Source organism: Apis laboriosa, unplaced genomic scaffold, assembly GCF_014066325.1.
Source record: "Apis laboriosa isolate Shangri-la unplaced genomic scaffold, ASM1406632v1 scaffold12_cov154, whole genome shotgun sequence".
Classification (NCBI taxonomy): domain Eukaryota; kingdom Metazoa; phylum Arthropoda; class Insecta; order Hymenoptera; family Apidae; genus Apis; species Apis laboriosa.
The window spans coordinates 1,482,311-1,506,904 of NW_025221207.1; the positions used below are offsets into that span (position 1 = coordinate 1,482,311).

Here is a 24,594-nt window from a genome sequence, read left to right on the forward strand (position 1 = left end):
TTTTTTTTCTTTTCTCTCAATTTTGTATTAATAATCCGGAGAGAAAAAATTAGAGTCGAGCCAAAAAAACAAGTGTTCGATACATATTTTTTTTTTTTTTTTTTTTCATCGAAAACAGACTTTCCCCTTTCATCTCCAAATCTCCAAAGCCGTTCGTCGAAACATGTGTAGGAAAATTTGCGAGAAAGCCAAGCCGAGAGAAGTTTTTTTTTTTTTTTTTTTTCCTTTTCTTTCGAATCGAAAGTCAAAGGTAAAAAATCAGTGTGGACGTTCGGATTTTCCGGAGTAGCCGCTTCGAGAGAGAATGCATAAGTGCATCGAGGCGCGCGATATATATATATATGTAATATATTCACCGACTGACGGATACGGTTCAAACGGTATTTTATCTTTGCCATCGACTTCGAACTTTTCTCCATTTTCGCCGCACAACTTCGATCGCAATCTTTATTATATCCTTCCTACTCCTCCGCTCGTAGTCACTTTCTTCAAGCTGCGTTATATACAGGGTGTGCGGTTAAAAAGCGACGTAATGCGCAAACTTTCCGAATCGAATCGAGGCGGTTACGAGAGGAGAAGTTCGTTTTTGTTTCGTGGAGAACGAAACGAACGAACGAACGAACGACCGCGTTCGTGGAAACGAAGGAAATTTTTTATTACCATCGGGAAATGGGGTGGCCACGTGTGACGCGGGGGAGCGAACGCACATACGTACGATATCGAACCGCGGCCCTGCCTTTTGAATTTTAAATCGCGACAGTCGAATTACGGGGGATGCTCGTTAAATCGAGCAATTTGCAGTTCCCGCGCTAAATCCGCATTGCTAATCGGCCCGAGTTAATGCTCTTATTACTTTCCACGCTCGCCGCGATTATGACATTCCATTGGATTTCAATCGATAATTTCGGCTTTAAACGGAAATTAATTTCCCGATAATGATCCTCTGTTTACGCTGACCCATTTGATTTTCAGCCTAATCTAATATTTTCGCCTCCTTTTCACGAAAGTTGAATAATTTTCTTTTTTCTTTTTTTTTTGATAGTATTATCTTCAATCGAATTGTCCCTTTGGAACGATTATTTCTATTACTCTTGTCCAATAGCTATTGTATCGCTCGATTAATCTTGTGAAGCGAAATCGTGAGCGATTTTTAGAATGGATATAATATTTTAGAACGAAAGATCGGAGGAAAATTTGCAACGATCTTCTAAATTGATCTTCTTGAGCGACTTTATTAATCTTCGAGTGATTCTGAGTATATTATAACGTTCCAATGGTCTCGATCTTGATCTTCCGCTTTGATCCTCCAATGATCTTGACCATCCACTTTAACCTTCAAGCGATCTTGATCGTGAATTTCTTAACGTGATTTCCCTCTTTGATCCTCGAATGACGTCGATCCTCCAACCGACATTGAAGTGATTTTCGAATTATTTGGAAGCGTCCTTAATGTACACGGACGTCTCGAACGAATCCAGGGAGAGAAAAAAGGAGATCGTGAAAGTTAAAGGAAGTTAGACGTCATAAATCACGTCGTGGCGCATTTGTGTCAGTCGCGCGCCTCCAGTTTGCCATGTGACACTCGTAACTTTTATGAATTTCAGGAGGCCGGCTGCCGAAATCCATCAACGAATCCCGTGAAACCGACTTGTAGATAGGACGAACGATATATTAAAAGCGATCCATTCTATTTATTTATTTTCATTCTTCTTTTCTTTTTTCCACAAGAGATAAACAAGTGCGACAATTTGTCGCAGTTTCGTGAACAACACACCGAATTCGTGAGACACTCCCGCGAGAGACACTTTATTTCGACAACAGCTGTTCCTGATTACCGCCGCTTCAACCGTTTAAATAATAACGTCATGTTTCAGGGACAATATAGTTGACGAATTATAAAAATCAGTTCGTGTTCTTGCGAAGAGGAAACTGTTGATTTGTTAAAAATCTCTCGTTCGAAACTTTGCAAAAATTTCGAATGTTTCGATTCACGACTCTGAAGTTTTACAATTTTTATAAGCGGCCGTTGTAATTTCCAAGACTTTAAGAAAGAGAAAGAGTAAAATAATATTATTATTCTCTATTCGTAAGGGTTGATCTACAAATGATTATGGTTGACGAATTGTAAGGTTAATCTTTCGATTCCAAAAACCAGTTCGAGTTCTTGCAAAAAAGATTTGCTACAATAACGATCATGGTTTATTAAATACCTCTCGTTCGAAACTTTATAAAAATTTCAAATGTTTCGATTCACGATTCTGAAGTTTTACAATTTTTATAAACGGCCGCTGTAATTTTAGAAGACTTTAAAAAAGAGAGTAAAATAATATTATTATAATATTATTATTTCTCTATTCGTAAGGATTGATCTACAAATGATTATGGTTGACCAACTGTAAGGTTAATCTTTCGATTCCAAAAAACCAGTTCGAGTTCTTGCAAAGAAGATTTGCCATGATAGCGAAACTTTATAAAAATTTCAAATGTTTCAATTTACGATTCTAAAGTTTTACAATTTTTACAAATGGCCGCTGTAATTTTAGAAGACTTTAAAAAAGAGAGACAGAGAGAAAAGTAATATTATTATTCTCTATTCGTGAGGATTTGATCTACAAATGATTATGGTTGACCAACTGTAAGGTTAATCTTTCGATTCCAAAAAACCAGTTCGAGTTCTTGCAAAGAAGATTTGCCATGATAGCGAAACTTTATAAAAATTTCAAATATTTCAATTTACAATTCTAAAGTTTTACAATTTTTATAATCTGCCGCTACAAATTTCAAGACTTTAAGAGAGAGAGAGAGAGAAAAGTAATATTGTTATTCTCTATGCGTAAGATTGATCAATGATTATGGTTGATGAACTGTTAATCGTTCGATTCCATATTTTCCAATTAACGTCACCGCAACACACACAAACACACGTCGGCGGAAATAAAGTCGGTCCGCAGTTAGTTCGATTATCGTGGATCCACAGGCTGATCACGCGACAATTTATGAAATTGATGAACCGTCCTAGATCGGCCGCATGAACGTCGACCGACCGCAAAACCGAGACCGATTATACGCGCAATCAAGTCGATTTATTTATTTTGAAAACGCGTTTGTCCTCGGCGAATTGCTAGCTTGCCCGTAAAATTGACAATTCTCGCGATTAGATGGGGGAAACACACAACGTGTGCGACTGTGAAACGATCGACCGACCGTTACGATACTGTGGCGAAGTTCGAAATGATCGATTGGAATCAACCCCCTCCTTTGTGAAATTGATAATAGATTTCAATAAGATGGAATAAATAATACGGGTCCTAACGCGAACAATATATAAAAAAATACGTACACGAATACAGAAGATACCATGATGATTGATTTCGCATTGTGATGGTCGTTTTTTATCGACACGAAAGTGAATGTAACGTTTTCGTTACAAAAAAAAAAAAAAAAAAATGGAAATTTGGTTCTTTTTTTTTTTAAATATCGCGAGCATAACAAAATGCGACACTGCGTTGATTACAAAAAGTGAAAATCAACTTTGTTCTACGAAAAAACACTGCGAGCACGAGAAAATTGAAACATGCGATATTGTATCGTTCATATAAAAAAAAAGAGAGAGAGAGGGAAAGAGAGAGAAAAAATATCGAAACTTTCTCCTCTTTCACTTTTTCCATACACGGTACCGTTCATGAATAAAAAAAACGCTGACTAATAATTACGCGAAAACTCTGTGTATCAAAGTAATGAACGTCGGTAGGGATATTATTCATTGGATCATTAAGATAATGGCTCTGGTGTTCTTTTGTCACGATTCTTGAATTTCTCGTGAAATTCTTACTACCTCCGGCCAGCGATGTAATGCGTTTCATTATGAAAAGTAGTTGAAAAACGATATGACATTTTTAGATTACGAGACAATACTTTACTTTAAAACTCGTTTCGTTTTTCAAACTTCTCAACTATATTATAATTTAAGAAAAAAAAAAAAAAAGAAAAAAAAAACTTTCGATCGGAATAACGATCAGAATACGTATAAAACATGTATAAAGAAAACAGATGTAAGTATCTATAACGATGCAAACAATTTGATTTTCCCGACGAAAGAACGAAAGGGAAGCGTCGTCTAAGGGGAGGGACGACAATGTTATAAATTGCAAGATCTAAGAAGAAAATTTCATAAGAGTATTATCGTGATTCCAGTTAACGAAGTCGCAAAAGGACGAGGTATAGAATTTCCTTTGTCAGAATCCTGTTTAAACAACGCGAGACGACGAGAAACGAAAGTTGATCGAAAGCGTTCTGAAGGGAAACTATGAAAATCGTCGAAGGCCCTTTGAGCGTAAGAAAAAAAAAAGAAGAAGAAGAAGAAGAAGAAGAATCACGAGGATCGAAGAGAGGTCTTTGGAAAAAAAGAAAAAAAAAAGTATAAGATGCGTAGCGAAAACGCTAATGTTTTATGTATACGTTCGACGTATACGTCCAGGATGGTGATTCCTTCATAAATATTTGATAAGCTTACTGTAATGAAAAACGTTTTCCAGATATACATAGTTGCGCTTTCTCATGATCTCTCGTCAATTAAGGCGACGAATATTTTCGTTTAAATTATGTTTTATCACCCTCTAATCTGGCAATCGATTATTTAAATTTCTTTCTTTTCGAACATCCATGAGAAACGTCACGATTATGGAATTATTTGAATTTCTAGCGAATTTCTAGTTATCGTTATACGGAGAATATGAATGATATGAAGACGAAGAGAAAGTTTGAAGATAAATCTTACTTGGAATAGAGTTAATTGTAAGTAAGTAAGAGATTGTAATAAATATTGGATATTTTTGGACGAATCCTTTAGAGAAGTGATATATAATGAAATATAATGTTGAATTTAATCGAAGATTTTTATATTTTTTAATGATACTAGATATTTTTATTCGTTGAATAAAGAGCCTGATGGAAAAGTAATACAAGTACATTCTTTTTGAGGAAAAAAAAAATACGTATAATATACATAAATATTTTGAAAGAAAAGTGTACAAGTATTTTTTAATGGCAGTAGCAACGCAAAGATATTTTTATTACATCTTTTACTTTACTTTATCCATCTCTCGGACTCTAAACTCTTCGACTCATTAAAATACGAAAATATAAAAGAATACATTCTAATATCTTATAATTAAATATTGATATCAATCTTTCGTTATTAATTGAATCGTATCCTTAAAAATCACTTGAAAATTTGAACGACAAGAAGGAAATATATACTCGAAATAATCGAGAACGTTTTTAATAAAAAAGAACGTTTAACAGAAATTCGTAAATTCTTAAATTAGTTTACGCTCTCATCCACTTTTCCTAATTAATCGAATCACATCGTAAAATAGTTTACATTGTCGATTAAATATAATCCATCCTGTTAACTCGAACGAAGGAGGAGGGATATAATCAGTTGAAATATTAATCGCGTTACGAGGACGCAATTAACGATGATCAAGAAGGGGAGAGGAGGGGGAGGGGGGAAGTTTAACGCTCGACACGATCTTCCTAACGAAAAGTAATCGCGGCTTGGAAACAGTACTCGACGATGGAGTAAGTCCGTTCCGTTTCGTGAGAAGGTAAATTAATTTGCATTTAAATGAAGGCACGTAAAAACGCCGGATAACGCCGCGTGAATGGTGGACAAAGGGAAAAAGACCCAATTAATTACTGCAGAGCCTTCTTTACTCAGAAAAGTATATATTCTACGGATACCTCCTCTTTGTTTCGTTCCATTTCTAACGAAACTTATTACTTTTGACCGCGTTGAAACTACTGTATACATTTCAAAATTCAAAAAAACAAAGGAGCATTAAATAGGGGGGAAAAAGATCCAATTAATTACTACAGAGACTGAAAAGTATATTCTTAAGGATACCTCTCCATTGCTTAATTTTCTTCCGTGCACGTTTCAAAATTTCAAGAAAAAAAAAGGAATAAAATTTTGGGAAAATTTTAAAAAAGGGAAATATCCAATTAATACAACCAAATACAAAGTCTCTTTTCCCTAACTATACGTATTTCATAGACAGATTAAACCATTTTATTCAATCTCGTAATTGAATTATCTTGTGCACATTTCAAAATTCGAGAAGAAATTTTACTTAGATGCAAATTTTTTGGTAGTTTCTCGCGGATTAAGGAACGAAAAAAAAAAAAAAAAAGAAAATATTTTTTTTTTCCACCGATCACAGTTAAAAGCGAAGGGTGTAAGGGCGTAAGGGTAAAATTCGATACGCGAACGCTTTCGCTGTTCGTTGGGCTAAGTGAAACGATGCCGGGGCAGGAGTAATAAGAAGCACTTAGCCAAGAACGTGTTCCTATTTCGTAATGGAGCCAGAATTCTATCTCTTTCGTCGTTGTCGGCCTTCGCGTCCACGGTAATTCGCGCAACGATGTTAAATCGATTTTGTAAAGCAGCAATTCATTCCGATTGCACTCTTCCATTACAGCCCAGGGTGATTTGTAAGTAACGCGAATCGTGATTGCAACGATCTCTTCGATTCCTTCTCCATTTCCCTTTTATATTTCCAATAATCTATTTCTAGTTTATCCTTACCGATTTTATTGTTACTCCACATCGATTTTCCTTTTTGGCTATCCTATATATGTATCCTTCGATTAGTTATTGAATCGAACGAGCTCGATAACACGTGGAAAACCAAGTTTTTTTTACGGAAGAGCTCTTGCAAATTGCCGATATCGCGCAATATCACGTACTGTTGATGTTAAAATATGCAGAAAGGGTATAATACCGTTAATTGAAAACGAATCTCCCGTTAATACGTTAGGTTAAACGCGAAAATTATCGGAATTTTAGTATCTCTTATTGGACCACGTATCGTGTCGAGGAAATAAAAAGAACAGAAAGAATCCGTTATATATTTAACTTGGATTTTTTTCTTGTCGAGTTTCCAATTCGAGTGAGACGAAATAAATCGGAATAAATACGAGCGTGGTATATCTCGGTATATTTATGTAACGAATATTTAGCAATATGTGACTCACTGCATGTGGAGTATAGGGACTGATTTGTCGGAGAAGAGCACGACAGGTCGATCGAAGCGTTCGTTGGGGCCGCAAACTCGTCCACCTCCTTCGAGCTGCAGCCAACCACCCTCGCATCTGCAATAAAAAGACGATACGTTATTAAGTGATCTTAATTATTCCGGTTTATAAAAACGATAAAAAAAATTTCAATTCCCTTCCTTCTCTGATCTTTGATATTTTTTCCATTGTCGTCTATTATTTCTTTTTCTCTCTTTTCGTTGAATAACGCGAGAGAATTTGGAGAATGGAAAAAAAGTGATTTGATCTCTGGTTTAAAATAGCGGGTTTAAAATAATCTTAGAATCTGGAATGGAAACAAATATCGAGTTGGGAAATTTAATAGCCGCGAGATGTATCGACATGGTATTGGCAAGTTTCAAGATCAGCAGAATAGACAGTAATAGTCCTTGGGTCGTACGAGTCGATACCAATCACGTATGACCGTAGTGGTTCGATACCGATTTGAAGAATAGAATATTGACGATCGCATTGGTTATTGGACCAAACACATTTTTGATTCGTCTCTCCCTTTTCCTATCTATATTTCACTATAATCTCGTCGAGATTATTTAAAAAAAAAAAAAAAAAAAAAAAGTGAATGAACATATTTTCTATCGAATGCAAAATATATTTCGTACCGTCACGAATAAAAAAAAAGAAAAATATTTAAACATTTATCCTTTAAATCCTCTCTTTGCGTATTTTTACAATTTAAACGTTCGAGTTATACGATCTTAGAATGTAATTCTTTAATTTATTTATTTTCAAATTGAGTATACTTCAAGATTTAACGATACCCCCCATCAAAAAGGATGGAATCACATTTAGATACATTATTATTATTATTAGCACCGTTCACTTTCCACTTTTCGCGATGGAAGGAACCATAGTCATAGGTTTGATTCGAAGGGCAGAATTGCTTCTTCGATCGTGGAGCGACTTCAAAGGATTCGTTCTCCTTTCCACGAGAAGGCTGCGTTCGTAAATGGTTGGTGGAACGATTACGCAATGGGCTATACGTAACGGTGATGGAATTGTGCTGATTCAATTCGACTTGCCGTCTCCCGTAAAAGGGAGACGCCCTATGTAACATGATTATTATTCGTCAGAATAGATCTATCCCGATTTGTCAATTACGAAATTCATTTTAATTTAAGATCAAGTTTTATTGAAAATTCGTTTAGATCGTTCGAACAAAATTGAAATATTTCGATTCAATTTTATTTACTCAACTACATGGAAAATGATTGGGATCTTTTCAATCCTGTTTCTGTTTCTGAAATCATTAATCTTTCGAATAGTCTTTACGAGATCAAGAACATCTTTTTCATGAGAAGAATATTTAAAGAACAGAAAATTACGAAACAATAAACAATTATAATAATAGATTACATAAGAAGATCTTAAATCTATTTTCAATTTATACCTAATAAATTTCTCAAAGAGCGAGATCTTGATAAAAATGTTACATTTTAACATTATTTAAAAAAATAAATCTTCACAAGTTTTTCTTCTAGAAATAGAATAACCAGCAATGTAATCATCTCCAATGAAGAGACTTTTTTTTATTCCCCTTTTAACGTTAATCTCGCAGTTATCTGACAAGATAGGTTCTCTGATGAAAAAAACCTGCAAGAATGACCTGATTCTCCAAGTTCTCCAAGATCCAAGCAACGATATAGAAAGGATCCGTGGAAAGAGTTGGAGTAGTTTTATCCAACTATTTACTAGAATTCGACGTTAATTAAATGGAAACGACGTCGGCTATCATTTCTATTGTAACGAGTTGTGAAAGATGGCATATATGGTGTTCGAAATGCGAAAAGGAATCGTAATCTGGTAATTACTTCCGTTTCACGGAAGAAAAAAAAAAAAAANAAAAAAAAAAAAAAGAAAGAAAATTCCAGGCTCCTCTTACCCTCGACGAGAATTAAGATAATTATGGAAATTAATTCTTTTGAAGTCTGGCCTACAGCCATGGTTAGTTAGTCGGTACATTGAAATGGAGAAAAAAAAAAAAAAAAAAAAAAGAAAAAAAAGAACGAGAATCGATTCGATGCATTTGCATGATTGGTCGTAACCCACCAGCACGTCTTATACAATTTCTTCCATTATTCGAAAATGCAATTACGAGTGTTTGGATAGGACGAACACCGTTGGATTTCGAGCGTTCAGAAAATCGGGCGAAACGAATTCGAATCCGGATGGTTTCTTTAAATAACCCGAATTTCGAAAGCAAGGAATTAAAGAAGTAAAGGGGAAGGAAGAGTGCGATGAAAGTTAGAAAGAGTTCGAAGAAAGGATGGGAAAAGAAGAAATTGCAAGAATGTTTGTGTACACGGTATGAGAAAGTTTCTTGATCAACGGCAACCTAATACTTAATACTTATTAACCCGGATACAAATGCTTACAAACTTGCATAAATTCTTCGAATTCTTTAACGAATACTCCCACTTTATTCAATTCACTCCTATATCTTATTGACTAATTGATCGACAGTCGATTAATTTTTTATTCACTTTTCGAATATAAATAATAAACCCACTCATTACATTTATTTCATCAAAACTATTTCCAAGAAATAACGAAGAATATATAAAATAAAATATTTAATCTAAAGTATTTAAATATACCGCGCAAAAATAAACCCGAAGAGGCAGAGATAAAGAGAGAGAGAGAGAGCAATTTTTCTCCGCATCGATCGATAAAAGTTGCTTATCTCCGTGCAACCTCGTAACTCTAATCAAAAGTTTTATCTAGCCGGAGGATTAGCGAGGGTGGAAAATCCGGGGAAATACGTGGACGTGAAGGACGTTGGAGGGACGGGTCGAATCGTATCCGTGGCTCGTCGATGCCGCGTGGCAATTAATTCAAAACCATACGTCCGATACAATGGTGAACTATGGGGTCACGTATCCGACCCTTGATGCGACAATGGAACCCGAGAGCCACGCCGGTACACACGTACACGCACAGTGTATCAAGATTTGAATGAGCCAGCTCAGATACACGGGATGCGCCCCCAGTAAAGGTATTACCACCGGGAAACGCATCTCCGGGATTGTCTCGTTGATATGTTAATTAACGTTATTGATGCCGGTGCGGGCGGTGCAGTCGGCTTCGACCTGGGGCTGTCTATTAAATCCGGTTTAATTTCCATTCTCGGTGTCTCTCCTTCGTATATACCATTGTTAACCGGAGGGGGAGAATGGAAAAGTTTAATTGATACGTACGTACTTTTATGAATACTTTCGTTTCATACTTGCGCCCTTTTGCCGCGTTTTTTCTTTTTTCTTTTTTTCTCTTTTTCTTTTTTTTTTTTTTTTTTTTTTGTACGTTGGCGGTTTAGCGAATAAAAGTTCAATTTGTTCGTTCGTTCGTTGTCATTGAGATAAACGGACGCGTTGCAATCGTTGTGCACGTGTATTGCCTCGCGTGTACATCCGCCATGTTTAATTTTGCGTTTAATTTAAAGAGTAGGATTATTTTTTTCTAAACGTTGGATAATAGTTTTCAACATCTCTTTACTTTGGAACGTTTTTTCACGATATTATGTTATAAATATTACGGTAATCAAGTTTTTTTATCCAAGATGTTGTTTATTTATTAGAATACAATTTTTAATTCGCGATAACTCGTTGTACACGTTAAGAGGTTCGAGCGATTGTAATTAATGAAACGCGATCGTTACCCGCTTTTTATTTATCTCCGTTTCAAGTTTGCGGAACGTATTGAATTATTCCATTATCATGATTGACGGTTTCATTTCGATTCGCCGCTCGTCAAGTGGATTTCCAGACGATTGGATGAGAATTATTGCCGCGGTAATTAATTAGCAAAAAATTATCGGGGTGACATTCATACCTGTTTTTCGGGATGATTTAAAGTATCGCCGCCAGGAAACGCGAAATTTCGATGAAATAATAATACCGAGATTCGATGGCTGGCCTCGAGCCTCGTTCGATAAAAATACACCTGCGAAATGATTAATTCCTATCTCTCACGCGATCTGTTTAACTAATGCTCGTGAACGACGAAACATAGACTGGAAAACATTGGAAAAAAGAAAAAAAAAAAACAAGCAATATCCTAGTCTCGTCCAACTGTTATTCGTCGTGTTGTTCGTCATTTGTTATCGTTATTTGTTATAGTTGTATCTCTTTCTAGAAAAGCCGTTGCTTTTCTATCTTAAACACATCTTGTTTACGATTGATGGTTAGTTCGCCATTCCTCTTCTCTTCGAGATTCATCCGAAGATATCATCAAATTTCTCAATTTTTGAGGATATATACTCGAGATTAGCAGCGTGTTGCTCAGCAAATCACAAAGTGATCAGCTCTATACTCTGTCTCTTGTACGATGATATGTGAAAGTTGTCGATAAGAAGAATATATTTCCTTCGCGATTTATTTCTGATTAAAAAGTGTCGCTTTCTCTGCAATTCAAAATTTTCGTGTCAGAATGTTACACGGTTAATCCGTGATAGCAGCAGAAAGAAATCAATATTACCTCGCCCTTGGACCATTGTTAATATAAAAGTTTATGGAAAGATAATTCTAGTAATTCGTTGTATCAAATACAAAAGAATTGACAAAAACAATTTATATATAGATTATTCCAACGTGTTCGTCAGAATTCCTAATAAAAAGAACTCTGTCGAAGAAAAGCCGTGAAACTTTTAAACTCGATACAAGTCCTAAATGTCCACCATAGTTCTCCAAAAAAAAAAAATTTCGCAGAACCAATTCCAATTCCATTTTGTTTTTTCGCTACTCTTCGTTGTAAAGAACGTGGGCCATCGACGATTTTATCGTTGCTGCTTTTGCCGATGCGCCGGAAACCATAAACGCGCGAACGGCCGCGAAATGAGAGTACATAAATAAGCGTGTTTTAAAGGGCACGATAGTGAATGTAATTACGCGGTGACCGACTACACCGGTCGGGTAATTGGGCGTTAATTGCGCGTTTCGCGAGCCATTTCGAATAGAAGAGCCTTTCAAATGTTTTATCGGAGAGGAGGGAGAAGGGGATGTGGATGCTTTCGTTTTATTCCGAAGATGAGAATGCTCGCGGTGGACTGCGATGACGACGGTTCGAGAACGGAAGTAATTACATTCCATTATTATCCGCGATTTCGAGAAGCGGACAATCGAATGATATTTTTTTTCTCTTTTTACGCCATCACTTCATTATTTCGCGCTTTTTATTTTATTTTATTTTTTTTTTTTTTTAAGGGAAGAGCTGGGAATTGTTTGCGCCGGGAGAAAGAGATGTACGAACGGACCTCTCCTTCGCTTCTTTCGCCTCTTTGGTATATCCTATGGTTGAGAAGTAACGATGAAATAAAAAAAAAGGGAGAAACATTCTTGCGGGTAAGGGAATAATAATGAAGGAGGAAAGAAACCGGGAATACTTAAAAGACGGCCGTTCGAGAGACCTCGTTTCAATTGACTTGCAGATCAACCGCTTTTTCGCCGTCCGTTAGTTTTCGGAAACGAAACACCTTGGGAAAAGTCAAGATTTACTGAGGTTTCTTCTTCGATTTCTTTCTTTTTTTTAATACAATTGAAGATCGTTTGATGGAATAAGAATAATGATTAAAAAAGAATTTAAAAAAAAGTTTTTTAATTAATCAAAAATCCTTTGAATCATCCTTACGCAAAATTGTAAGAAATCAAACCTAAAATTTTCAATTTAATCTTCTTACTATTCTAACGTCTGAGACTCCAGCATCCTTGATAACATTACTGATAAATCTAAAAAATCTCATCTTCAACAAATCAAAAAAGCTTTTTCTCTTATTCAGAGATTTATAATCTAACGATTATCGAATAATAATTGAAAGTTCAAAATCTAAAAAACAAAGGATCTCCTATATAAAAATAATACTCACTCGTATCGTTAGAATTCGTTTTTTATCCGCCAGATATTCAAAATCGCGCGACTCGAAGATAAAAATTTTCTCCCCTTTCTCTCGTCGACGAGTGTAACAACGAAACAGAAAAGAAAGAACCGGTGTAGCCAGATCCGACAAGGTATCCCCAGGAAATTGGACGCTTTTTATTTTCCACGATTCTACCAGACCCACGCTCCATGTATAGTGTCCTCTCCACCCTTCCACCTTCCCCCCTTTTCCGCGTGTATACCTTTGTTTCGTTACTCCGCCACCAGCCTCGCGTTGTCGTCCATCAAACGAAGTTAACCCCAGCACCGGAAAGTCCATTCGATTTCCCCCGTTCGTAGACGCGACGCGTCTCGTGCGCCTCGATACCTTCGAAAGAATGCAATTTTTGTTTCGTTTGCCTCCGATTACGATCGCGCCGCGGAAAATTAAAGGAGAGGGGGGATGGAATTTTCGAGGAACGAATCGATATCGTCGCGAAATGGGGAAGACGAATTGGAAAGAGAGGAAGAGAATGTGTTTGTGAACAGATTTTTCTTTTCAAGTCAAAATGTTATTACTCGATGTTTTCAGGGATAATACGAAACATCGAAGCAGTTTATTGTCGAATAAAATAAAATAGTGTTTCGAGTTTCTTCTCCGTTGGAATAATAAAGACGAATAATTAAGAAAGAAATTTCGTTTCATTCCGAATCATCGTGTATCTTCATTGATGAACCGTAAAGGCAAAATCTAATCGATCGCGTGAATCGTATCGTATTAATTTATTTCTCGAAAGTTTTATAAATTCCATTTATAAAGGAAAGTAGTTAAAATAAGTTGCGGTGGAAAAACTGGTATTCAATATATTTATACTTCGTTAAAAATTACTTCGAACGGAATCTAAATTTCAAGGATTATTAAATATATCGAATAACATCGGGGAAAAACGCACAGTTAACTGAAATCGAGCGTAACAACTTGTGCCAATTACGCGCCCGCGATAATGGCGGCCATTTCTCCCGCACCTGCATTAAAAATTTCCACTGTCAGCGGTTCTCGCGCGCGGGAGGGGAGGGGAAGTAGCAGGTTTTTGAATTATGCAACCGAGATTTCTTGGGAATGGGTACGCCTCGCATGCCCAGCTTCCCTCGAGGATATCGCTATGCGCTTTCAAGCGAAGTTGCGAAACACTCCGCCGCAATTTGGAAGCTCTCGTCTACGCGGAGTCCCTTGTAATCGCGCTGTTGGCACAGGCACGAAACAGCCAACTCCGTGGACACTGTTCTCCTGAAACGTGAGATAGAGAAACCGGAATTTCGTGTTGCTGAAAATTGCCGGCGCCATGCCTCGAAATTAACCGTGATCGACCGTTATTCTGCCGAGAAATTTTCCAAATCGGATCAGCACTTAAATAAGTTGAAAATCAAATCATATTTAGGAAAAAGAAATATATTCGAGAAGATTCGAGTATATATAATAACGACGATGTAAATTATGTGGATAATAAAATATGTATATCTTGAAAGTAAAAGAAGGAAAAACGTGTATAGAGAACATATATACCGTGATATGTGTGATTAAATCCGTATCCTTCGCGAGGAAGAATATTTCTCAATTTTCCCCAAATTTTGTCGTATCGAAGATCGTGCATTAAAAACAGTGATTAATTACATTCACCGCAAATTAATTACATTCAAAGTGTTTCTAACTTAAATAATAAGAACGCGTTAATTTAAAACTTCGTTCCATACAATTTAAAACGAGTATTTTTATTTTATCGAAAATTAAAGAAGAAAGAAAGAAGACGGAAAGATTCGTATTCGATTTTTCATCTCGACACATATAGAGAAGGGAAACGAAATAAAGATATAATCAGCGGATCAGTGTAATTGGTCTGAAAGATATTTCAGCCTCGCGGTGATAAACGTCTTCTCCAGCCGGGAACGAAAGCTCCATTTGACAGGGATCGGTGCACGGAGAAGAGAGGGAATGGCAGACGGATGCGGCGGAACCGCCTCTTCGAAATACCGTGCAATTTGGCTCGTCTTGTCGAGAAGCGGCTTAATCGCAGCCGAGTCTCCGAGCGGAAAACCGGGAGCCGGGTTGTATGCATGCACGTTACGTTTGTACATCCGGTGGTTCTGGCCGCGTGTGTACGGCTACACATAGAGGGAACGTGCGGTTACACCTTATAGAGAAGACAGGTCCTGAGTGGAAAAGGACGGGAGCGGAGAAGGTTGACTCGAGGTAAAAGGTAAGCAACTGGATGTCAACTGGAAATCGCTGTATTCATCCTTTCCATTTTCTCTTTCATCGTGAAAAGATGGAGGATGAGGATCGGAGGGGGGATCAGTTGGTATTTTACATTTCACTTCATGCGGGCAAGTAGTTTTCTGCGAGAGAGAGAGAGAGAGAGAGAGAGGAGGCAAAGTTATACTGCAAATCAATTCAGCTTGGGCATTCGAATGGAATCGCGGTGGATTATAAATTTAAATGTAAACCGACGTGGTTGTGGAGCGATGAGAACGGTAGCCCTCCCTGTATTTTCCTCGCTTCCTACTATCGTCAGTTCATCCTCTCGAAAGAAATTGCGTCAAATTCGAGAGGGATGCCAAGATTTTCAAGTAATAACCACACGTTTTGGGAATAATTGCTGGTTTTTATGAATATTTTCAGGAAAGTATTCCTGATATTTTTTTTTTTTTTTTTGAGCGAAAGATCGATTGAAATAATTTAACGAAGGTATAAATGTAAGTATGTATGTATGTATGTATATATGTACGTCTATACAAAGGTTTTTCTCATCTTTAAGCTCTTCGAATTATCTTTCTAAGTGGAGGTCTTGTGCATATTATGGAATGGCTCTCTATAGTTGTCATTTTGAGTAATTATAATGGCGATACTTTGAAAATATTCATGATCGTGAAAAAACAGATTTTAAAGTAGAGGAAGGAGGGAAGCTTTTGAAGCTTTTCGCGATCGCTATAATCGTGGACCCGGTATAAAATATGAACAGCGAATCTCGATGAATAATAGAGAGTGCTACATCATCCTAAGCTCCAAGTATGACACTTTCAGATAAGCTGAAATATAAAAGTTATGCAATTTATTGTGCCATCATTCCACGACTCGGATAATTGTACTCCGGAAATCATATTGTGAGATATGTTATTAAACTTGTACAGATTAATCCTGCGTGATATATCCATTGAAATTAAATTAATATTTCATTCGAAATTAAGCTCTGGAGAATCCGAGGCAAAAATACTGTTTCCATCCTGATAATTATAATCGGCATTATAATAAATATCTATATCGTTATAATTAATCTAGAGATATGGATTAAATGGATATTAATGATAATTTAATTAAAATTTCACGTTCTATTAAAGGCATTCATCTACGTAAAGAAGGCTAGAAAAGTGATAACGATTTCAATCGTTTCGTTCTTTCATCGAATCTGGAATGGGCAGAGAAATTATATATTCAAACCCGATTCGAGGCAAACCCGAGGCAGATGTTTTATCTCTGAAACTTAAATAAGAATCGTTGCTGTTGTATAATATAACAATAAAAGTACGGGTCTTTAACCGTTTTATGAAAACACTTAACTGATGGTGAAACTCCGCGAACTTTCATCTCCCTGTTTTTGTAAACATTTCCACCCAAACTACTTTACGATGCATTGAAAATCTTCGCGAGCTTGCCCGACCGGCGAATTGATTCGCGAAAAATTGACTTTTTGCAACGAAAAATGGAAAATTTCAGGTAAAACGCGCTAAATTTTCCCCTGTTATAAATAGTGAAAAAAATACATCACGTTTCGTCGCGAAAATTCTTTCTTCGATATAAAACGTGGGGTTAAGATTTTTTTCACTCGATTCGAGGGACAAAAAGATTCAAGATCGGCTAAAAGTGAAACAACTGATAAAATTTCATCTTCCACGCGAAGAGATGAAAAGCGAATTTTCGTTTATCTCGTGAAAAGACAAAACGAGATAAATAAAAGGGAGCAAGGGAGGAAAAAGGTTAAAAAAATAGAGAAAAGTTGGCGAGAAGACAAGAGAAGAGATAGAGATAAGATCCAACTCAAACAACGATCAGAAGAATGGAAACGAGGCAAAAATAACCGACGAAAGAGGAATTGCGCATCTTTTTTCGCACAATTTTTTTTTTATAATGGAATTTTACAATGGCGCGTAATTATAAAATTTTCATTCGTACTTGATTCCTTTATCCGGTAGATTAGATAGGTTAAAGCTTAAAGCCAGGAATACGTCAAACTTGCACGCATGCTTTTGGCATCTGAAATCCACGTCTCGTGCCACGGCCAGTTCTCGAAAACGCTGCTCTCGCTAATATTACGGGATGACGGGTTCTGGAAATCGCGGTTGATGCTCAGACCTGTCGGACCGCGTTCGCGTAATTCGCGATAACGATGTCTGGCGAGTAACAGAACGAAGCTGTTTCGACGAATTTCGAGAGAAACGGCTCGTGGAAATGTTGGAGAGAAGGGTGAAGTCTGCGACAGCGTTTTTTGACTTTGTATTGGCCGTATTTCCCGGCGAGCGCAGTCGGAGCCCGTTTTTCTTCACAAGATTATCGATTTCACGGATAAGCTTTTACGAAATTGTAACCGTAACCGCGTATCGTAACCCTTTGTGCAAGCGTTTATTTTTTTGAAAAATCGAATACTTTTATCGAAGATTATTCCGTTCGGGATTTTTCCGATATTCTTTTTTCTATTGAAAAGAAACTTGACAGATCTCTCTTGATATTATTATATTATATTTGTCACCTTTCGCAAAATAAAAAAAGATTATTAACTTCTTTCGATCTTGATAAATTCATCCCCGAGAATGATAAATGAAATAAGATGAGCATCGTTTTAATTCAACTGTCACTGTTCCATTCTTTACGCGAAAAGAATGAAACACGGAACGTTTCTTTGCACAAACGATCGGTTGACATTGATCGGATGGATGAAAATGCATAAAAGAGTTTTTTTTTTTTTTTTTTTTAGAGGAAGTTCAGATTATCGGCGTTGAATTGAATAATTGGACCTCGTCCGATTTTATTAAAACATTGCCAGCTCGATGACTGGAACCGTGTGAAATTTGTATATGCAGTCATCGGTGATTTATACGAATTATTTCGCGTTGGCAGTGTGCTCGTTACGGTAGATAGATACGAAAGGTTGTAACGGAAAATGAAAGGGAGGAGAGAGAGAGAGAGAGAGAGAGAGAGGATATTTGTCGCGTTTATATAGGCTGACTCGTACGAATTTTTCTATTTGTTTATTTATTTATTTAAAAAGAAACGAAAACGTGGAATGAGATAGAATTGGGAAAGGAAAAATTGAGAAAAATTGTATTTTTTCTTAATAACAATTATTAATGGTATTAATTGTTTATGGTGATTTTCTGAAACAATGGCGTAGAAAGGAGAAATATTATTTATTTTAACGATTTCCTGCTAGGAAAATAATAGAACGAACGTGCAGAAATATAATAGGAAAGTGTAGAAAAGTTGAGGAAAGTAATAGAGAAATGAGAACGATATTTAAGGAGGTATCTTCCCCTTATAAATACCGAGTAGCCTTCCGAAACGTCGCATCGGCGCCATTCGGTCTTTAACACGATCGCTTATGATAGTGAGCTTTCACCGAGAATATACTGGCACAAGGATTCCAGGAATTTATAGATACACTATCTAACCACCATTTTTCACATCGCATCTATTCATCACTGTCACGATATTATTTATCAAGAAACGAAATATCTTTCCAATATCGTACTTTACATAAAACTAACAAGATCCAAGTTTAAAAATATATATATACTTTCCGCGCTTATCCTTCTTCCTCTGCACAAAGCCTACCGTTTTTAGCCTTTTTTTTTTCTTTTTAAAGATTCTATTCAATCAAGAGAGCATTTCTTTGGAACAACAATTTAAAGATTTCTACATCGTCGAAATACGAAAATACGATTATCCGCTATATTACAAAATATCCTATATTTCAAAAATGTTCGCAGCGTTATTACGAATACTCAAAACTCTTCGAAGATAAAAAAAAAAAAAACCCACGAACTCTTGGAATTCTTAACAAAAGCTGTCACACCGAAAAACCGAGAAAAACCCCCTCGATTCATCGTCAGCTCGACAAATTTCCAGGCGACACACGATTCACACCGACCCCGGGTGACAGTCCTCGGGTCACCATTTTCCATTTCCGCGCTATCTCTGGCCGGCCGTTCGTCGAGAGAGAAAGAGAGAGAGGGAGAGAGAGGTCGCGGGAGAGAGGGATCGGCATTAACCCCGCGACGAATCATTTCCGTGAGCACCGATCCGAATTTCTGGCCGGCGCGTATATTTCGCCCGTTACGGCCTACTAACTTCGATCAACTTACGAGGAAGGGGTATGGGCTCTCGTCATTTTCCGCCGGTGCGCGTATACACCGTGCCCTCTCCTGTTTTCCATACACCGCCACCCGCTGGCTGTCCACCCGCGTTTACCGTTTATGCTGTTGTGTGCAACGCCCGGAGAGGATGTTATGGATGCGACCAGCGTGAAATCAAATTTCTAACGATCGAAACGATTCCACTCCAGCTCGCTGCGCGCTCGCGTCTTCCTCCAACACCGTGAAAATCACCAGCTGAGTTCATCGATCCGCCGCCTCGGTTAATCCGCTACGCGATACCGATGCGCGTGAACAGATAGATGTGTGTATAATGGGTGTGCGCTCGCGTGCATGTGATTGTATTTACGAAATATGGTTGATAGTCGATGGTTGAGAAATTTTGGACGGTTGAAGAGGAGAAGCTCGATTATTTGAAGGTAGATTGTTGGTATTTATTAAAATGAGAAAGAGGAGAAAATTTATTTTCAGGTACCGATGCGCGTGAATGTAGATGTGTGTGTAATGGATGTGCGTGCATAGAGATGTGATTGTATTTACGATATATGGTTGATAGTCGATGGTTGAGAAATTTTGGACGGTTGAAGAGGAGAAGTTCGATTGTTTGAAGGTAGATTGTTGGTATTTATTAAAATGAGAAGGAGGAGAAAATTTATTTTCAGGTACCGATGCGCGTGAATGTGTGTGTAATGGATGTGCGTGCATAGGGTTGTGATTGTATTTACGATATATGGTTGATAGTCGATGGTTGAGAAATTTTGGGCGGTTGAAGAGGAGAAGCTCGATTGTTGGTATTTAAAATGAGAAGGAGGAGAAAATTTATTTTCAGTCTTAGCGACTTAAATCCTCGTTTGTGGATGGTTCGATCATAGAGTTAATTCGGGCCCATTTGATTGGGCTTAATTGTTTTCGACAATTACTCGCTGCTCGTTAAATGAATGATTTCCCTGGAGTTGGTAGGTAATTTTATGCTTCGATGTGGAATAGAGGAGAGCGTTATTTGGAGAGAAGAGGTTCTTCGAACTCGAGCGTTTTATGGGAAAAGTTATCCCTGGATTTGGTTCCTGGTTTCTTAATACAGTTTTAGAGGAAGTTAGCCTTTAAGAAATGCAGCTTAATCTTGGAGAAGATTTTGTTTGCCTCGCTACGTAAAAGTATATGGAATTAAATACCATGGTTCGTGTACTCTCCGGTATATTCGAAGCACATTTTAGTGCATTCGTAATTTAATCTTTTCACGATGTTGAAAGAAGCGCAAAAAGTTATTAAAAAATACTATAGTAACAAACAAGAGATATTTGTTTAATATTAAAATCTTTATGATAATAAAACAATTCAGAAATAAATATCAGCTCAAATAATAAAAACATATTTACATATGATTCGAAAGATTTACTACGAACAAAAGAACCTATAACCTTCGGTATATCGAATGGTCAATTATGAACCACCTCCATCTTCCCTTCGATCCCCCTCTTTAAACCTCCAGAACGGAAATTAAATCCGCGCTTCCTCCTATCCTCGAAATTAACTCTTGATTAACATCTGTTTCGTCGTTGTGTATCCGTGAAATTCAATATTGACCACATTTCATTACTGATCCCACGTTTCGTCGATGAAATTTGGAAATATGAACGCGCAATATATATATAAATGTTTCGGGGACAAGTAATAAGCGTGAAGTATGTCATTTTCTTGTCGTCGACAGGGCGACCTCGATGGAAGGATATCGCGTCGAAATGAAGCTGTGTCGAGCCAAGCCAATTCTGTTTTTTTCTTTTTATGAATTCACTGCTAATTACGATCCTCGATAAAGTCCTCGATAAATTTAAATATTTGTCCGTAATACATTTTTTTACCGCTACATTTTTTAGCTTCGCGTCCAGAAAGAATAGAGGATCGAATCTCCTTCGATTCTTTACAAATTCTGAATATAAGATATAAAATCATAACATAAAATCATTTTTTACTCAAAGATTCGATCGAGTATTGTCGATTTTTTTTTTTCTTTTAAATATTACCGTCGTGGTAGTAAACTCTATTCACATATTTTCCAATCTAAAGATTACATTATTTTCCTTGCACAAAGAAAACTTTTAACGAAACACTCTCTTAAGACACTCCCTCGATGCTTCTCATTATTATCCATTTTACAACTTCCCAATACTCTTTGTTCGGAGAAAACAAGCAACCTACTCCATATACATGGGGCGGACAACGGCAACGCGCGCTACCATTTCGATCCATTAACTAATTTATTTCCGGCGAGACAAATTTCACTCAGTCGCGAAGCGTGTAATCAGCGGTAAAACCGTTGTCCATCTGGGTCTACACGCCCACACGCCTTCCAAACCGAGGCCCTTCTCTCATTTACTCGTTCGTTGGCGCGAGCGCGAGCACATCCGGCCTCGATGAATCCTCCAACTCGGACGCGGCATTGTCGTAATGCGGAAAGTTCGACAATTGGATCCCAAGTTTTCTGAAAACATCCCGCTCGCCCACGATGCTCGCACGATTCTCGGTTTCGCTACGCTCGAGATCGGTCAAGCCTCGAAATCGGAAACAATGATGCGGTCGGCACGTTAATTGCCGCCCGATTTCGACCGGACGTTTGCTTCGCCTGCACGAATTTTCAACTTGCACGCGACGGTTGAAGATTACGCTTCGTAACTCTTCTCTTGTGATTCGCAACTCTATCGTAGAAATGGCAATAACGTGAAAAACTTGAAGATATATCGAGTGTTATAAGTTGATCTATTAATATTTTTATTTATGTTTAAAAATGTTAAGAATGTTTTTAAGTGTAAAGATAATTGCAGTTTTCTTTAAAAACTATTATTTCTGATAACGATTATACGAAACTTCATGATGAATAATTTAAGTAATTTAAAGAAATTGATCGATCCCGTGGAAAACAAGATATGCTACTTTTATAAATTTAAAATCTTTAATTTTCGAGTGGATAGAAATAAAGATCGATAAGAATATAGTAACAAGTATAATTTTGGCAATTATTTTCTACTCTACTTATTTCCATGAGTTTCGATAATTACGCTTTCGTATCAAATTGATTGAATGGTTTTTATGCACTTTATCCTTCCTTCGTTTAATTCCAGATCAAGTATTTCCGAGAATTGAAAAAAAATCCGTATGAAAAACTTCGCTAGCTCCGATCCATCTTTTAATTAGCTACATTTACAATACAGATTCGATGCGAGAATTCTAAATACAGAACGAACATTATTTCTATTCATCGTGACTAGTTCGAATTTAATTATGAATTTCGATTATCGATTTAATTATGCCACGGAACGAGATTTGCTTTATGATTATTATCCTCTTCTGTGCGAAGATAAATCGATTCGAATGGAATATTTTTCAAGATATCCGGACGCGTGACCAGAGGAATGTCGACGACGAGGCGGTACGTTGATGGACAATGAACAGGAGACAATTGATCGTGTCAAACAAATTTCGCCGGATCGATGTCGACAAGCGTCCACGCGACCCATGGAAATAATGCAGCTGCACAGATCGTGCAGAGTCGTGATTTTACGATCGAGTGCAACGGACGAAACAATGGTCCCATTATTTATTAGCTAGATTCTCCGTGCATTACGCGAGTCGAATTTGCCTGGACCGCGGGTCTAACCATCGTTCTCCACGATTTATTCCTGGTTTAGGATTCCAGCCTCTAATCCCTGGACTTTTGCCTATCCTCGTTTTCGAATCCCGAAATCGTATTTCGCCGCCTATCCTATCGCCTTCCACGAATTATTAACCATGTTCGCGCCATCTCCGAATAATAATTACGTTTCTCTTCTGTTTACGGATTAGACGGGAAAAATTCGTGGATATTAATCGCGAAAATAATATTTCCAATAGTATGGTTAATTAAAAATATTCTCTCTTCCCGGGATCAGAGATGGAAGATTTTTAATTGAACTAAAATTGCGATTTAATACATTTATTCTATTTTATTGATATATTTGCGATTGATATATTTAATTCAAGTGAATTGTGTATGATTAATGTTTGTTTCGATGAGTATTCTTGGAATTTATTCGATTATTTTATACGTATTTATCTATTTTTTATGAATTTTTATATATATTTTTATGATGATAAATTTTATATCATAATATCGAATGATAAATAATAATTTTTAATTATTTAGTTAACGAAGAAATAGACATAATTTGAAGGCAAAAAAATTTTTCAGTTATCGGTATCTCTTTTAAATCGAACAGGAATGCGAAATTCAGGTCGCGCGTGTAATTGGCATCGCGTCGGTGTCGAGTGCTTCTTTCGTGCCGAATATTAACAGGCCGCCATGACGGGAAATCTCGCGAGTATACAGATGGAGAATTTGCTCTTCACCGAACGCCGTGAGTGGTTGGAGATCGATAAACCAGAGAGAAACCTTCCACGACTAACCGAACTGTACCGAAATCAATCTTTCCTTCTATATCTTTCTTCCTTTCCATTCTGATTTACAGCGAATAAGTTACGAAATTTCTATCAACTTTATATCAACTTTACTTTTCATTCTCCCTTTCACAAAATTTCTATTTTTAACGTTCAAAATTTCTAGCATTTAAATTCTTCTCTATTTATTATACATTTTTCGTACGAACGTCTTCGTACGAAAAATGTTCTGTATCTTTTGTCCGAAAAATATTTACGCTCTGTTTACGTCAAAATTTCTTTTAAACCACCACGTGTCAAAATTTCTTTTAAACCACCACGTATCAAAAACTCGACAGACTACAAAATTTTCTACGAATATAACAATACCGAATATCTAACGTTTTAACGCCATTTAACACTCGTCCGACATCTTTGAATGGGATGCCACCGACGCGAAGAACGACATCTATTTTTCGCGGGACGAGAACCGTTTGATACGACGACATTTTGTGGCGAGTTTACAACGTAGCACGTTTTCACGAAGCCAAAGCCGAGCCGGTCCGTTGCGGATTAGGTAATCTCGCTGTAAAAGTGACGTAATTTATGAAGCTACTTAAATCCTCCCCATCTCGGTTAATACTTCTCCACAACGAGGAAATCGTTGGACCTTCGTGATGCTGCGGCGAAATGAACTCTTTGAACAAAGAATTATCGTTGCACCGCACGGCCGAGTTCACTTTTTTCGAACACATGAAACATGGCGGCTCGAAAGCTTTCGCTCATATCGGCCTGGTTGCACTT

General features: G+C 37.1%; 1 protein-coding gene across 1 annotated transcript in view; it reads right to left on the bottom strand.

The window, feature by feature from the left end:
• The window catches only part of LOC122720620, a 195,369-nt gene that overhangs the window by 110,692 nt on the left and 60,083 nt on the right, over window positions 1-24,594 (bottom strand). The window contains exon 4 of the mRNA XM_043947417.1: window positions 7,039-7,155. Within this exon, the coding sequence (XP_043803352.1) occupies window positions 7,039-7,155 (117 nt within the window). The remainder of the gene's footprint in view (window positions 1-7,038; window positions 7,156-24,594) is intronic.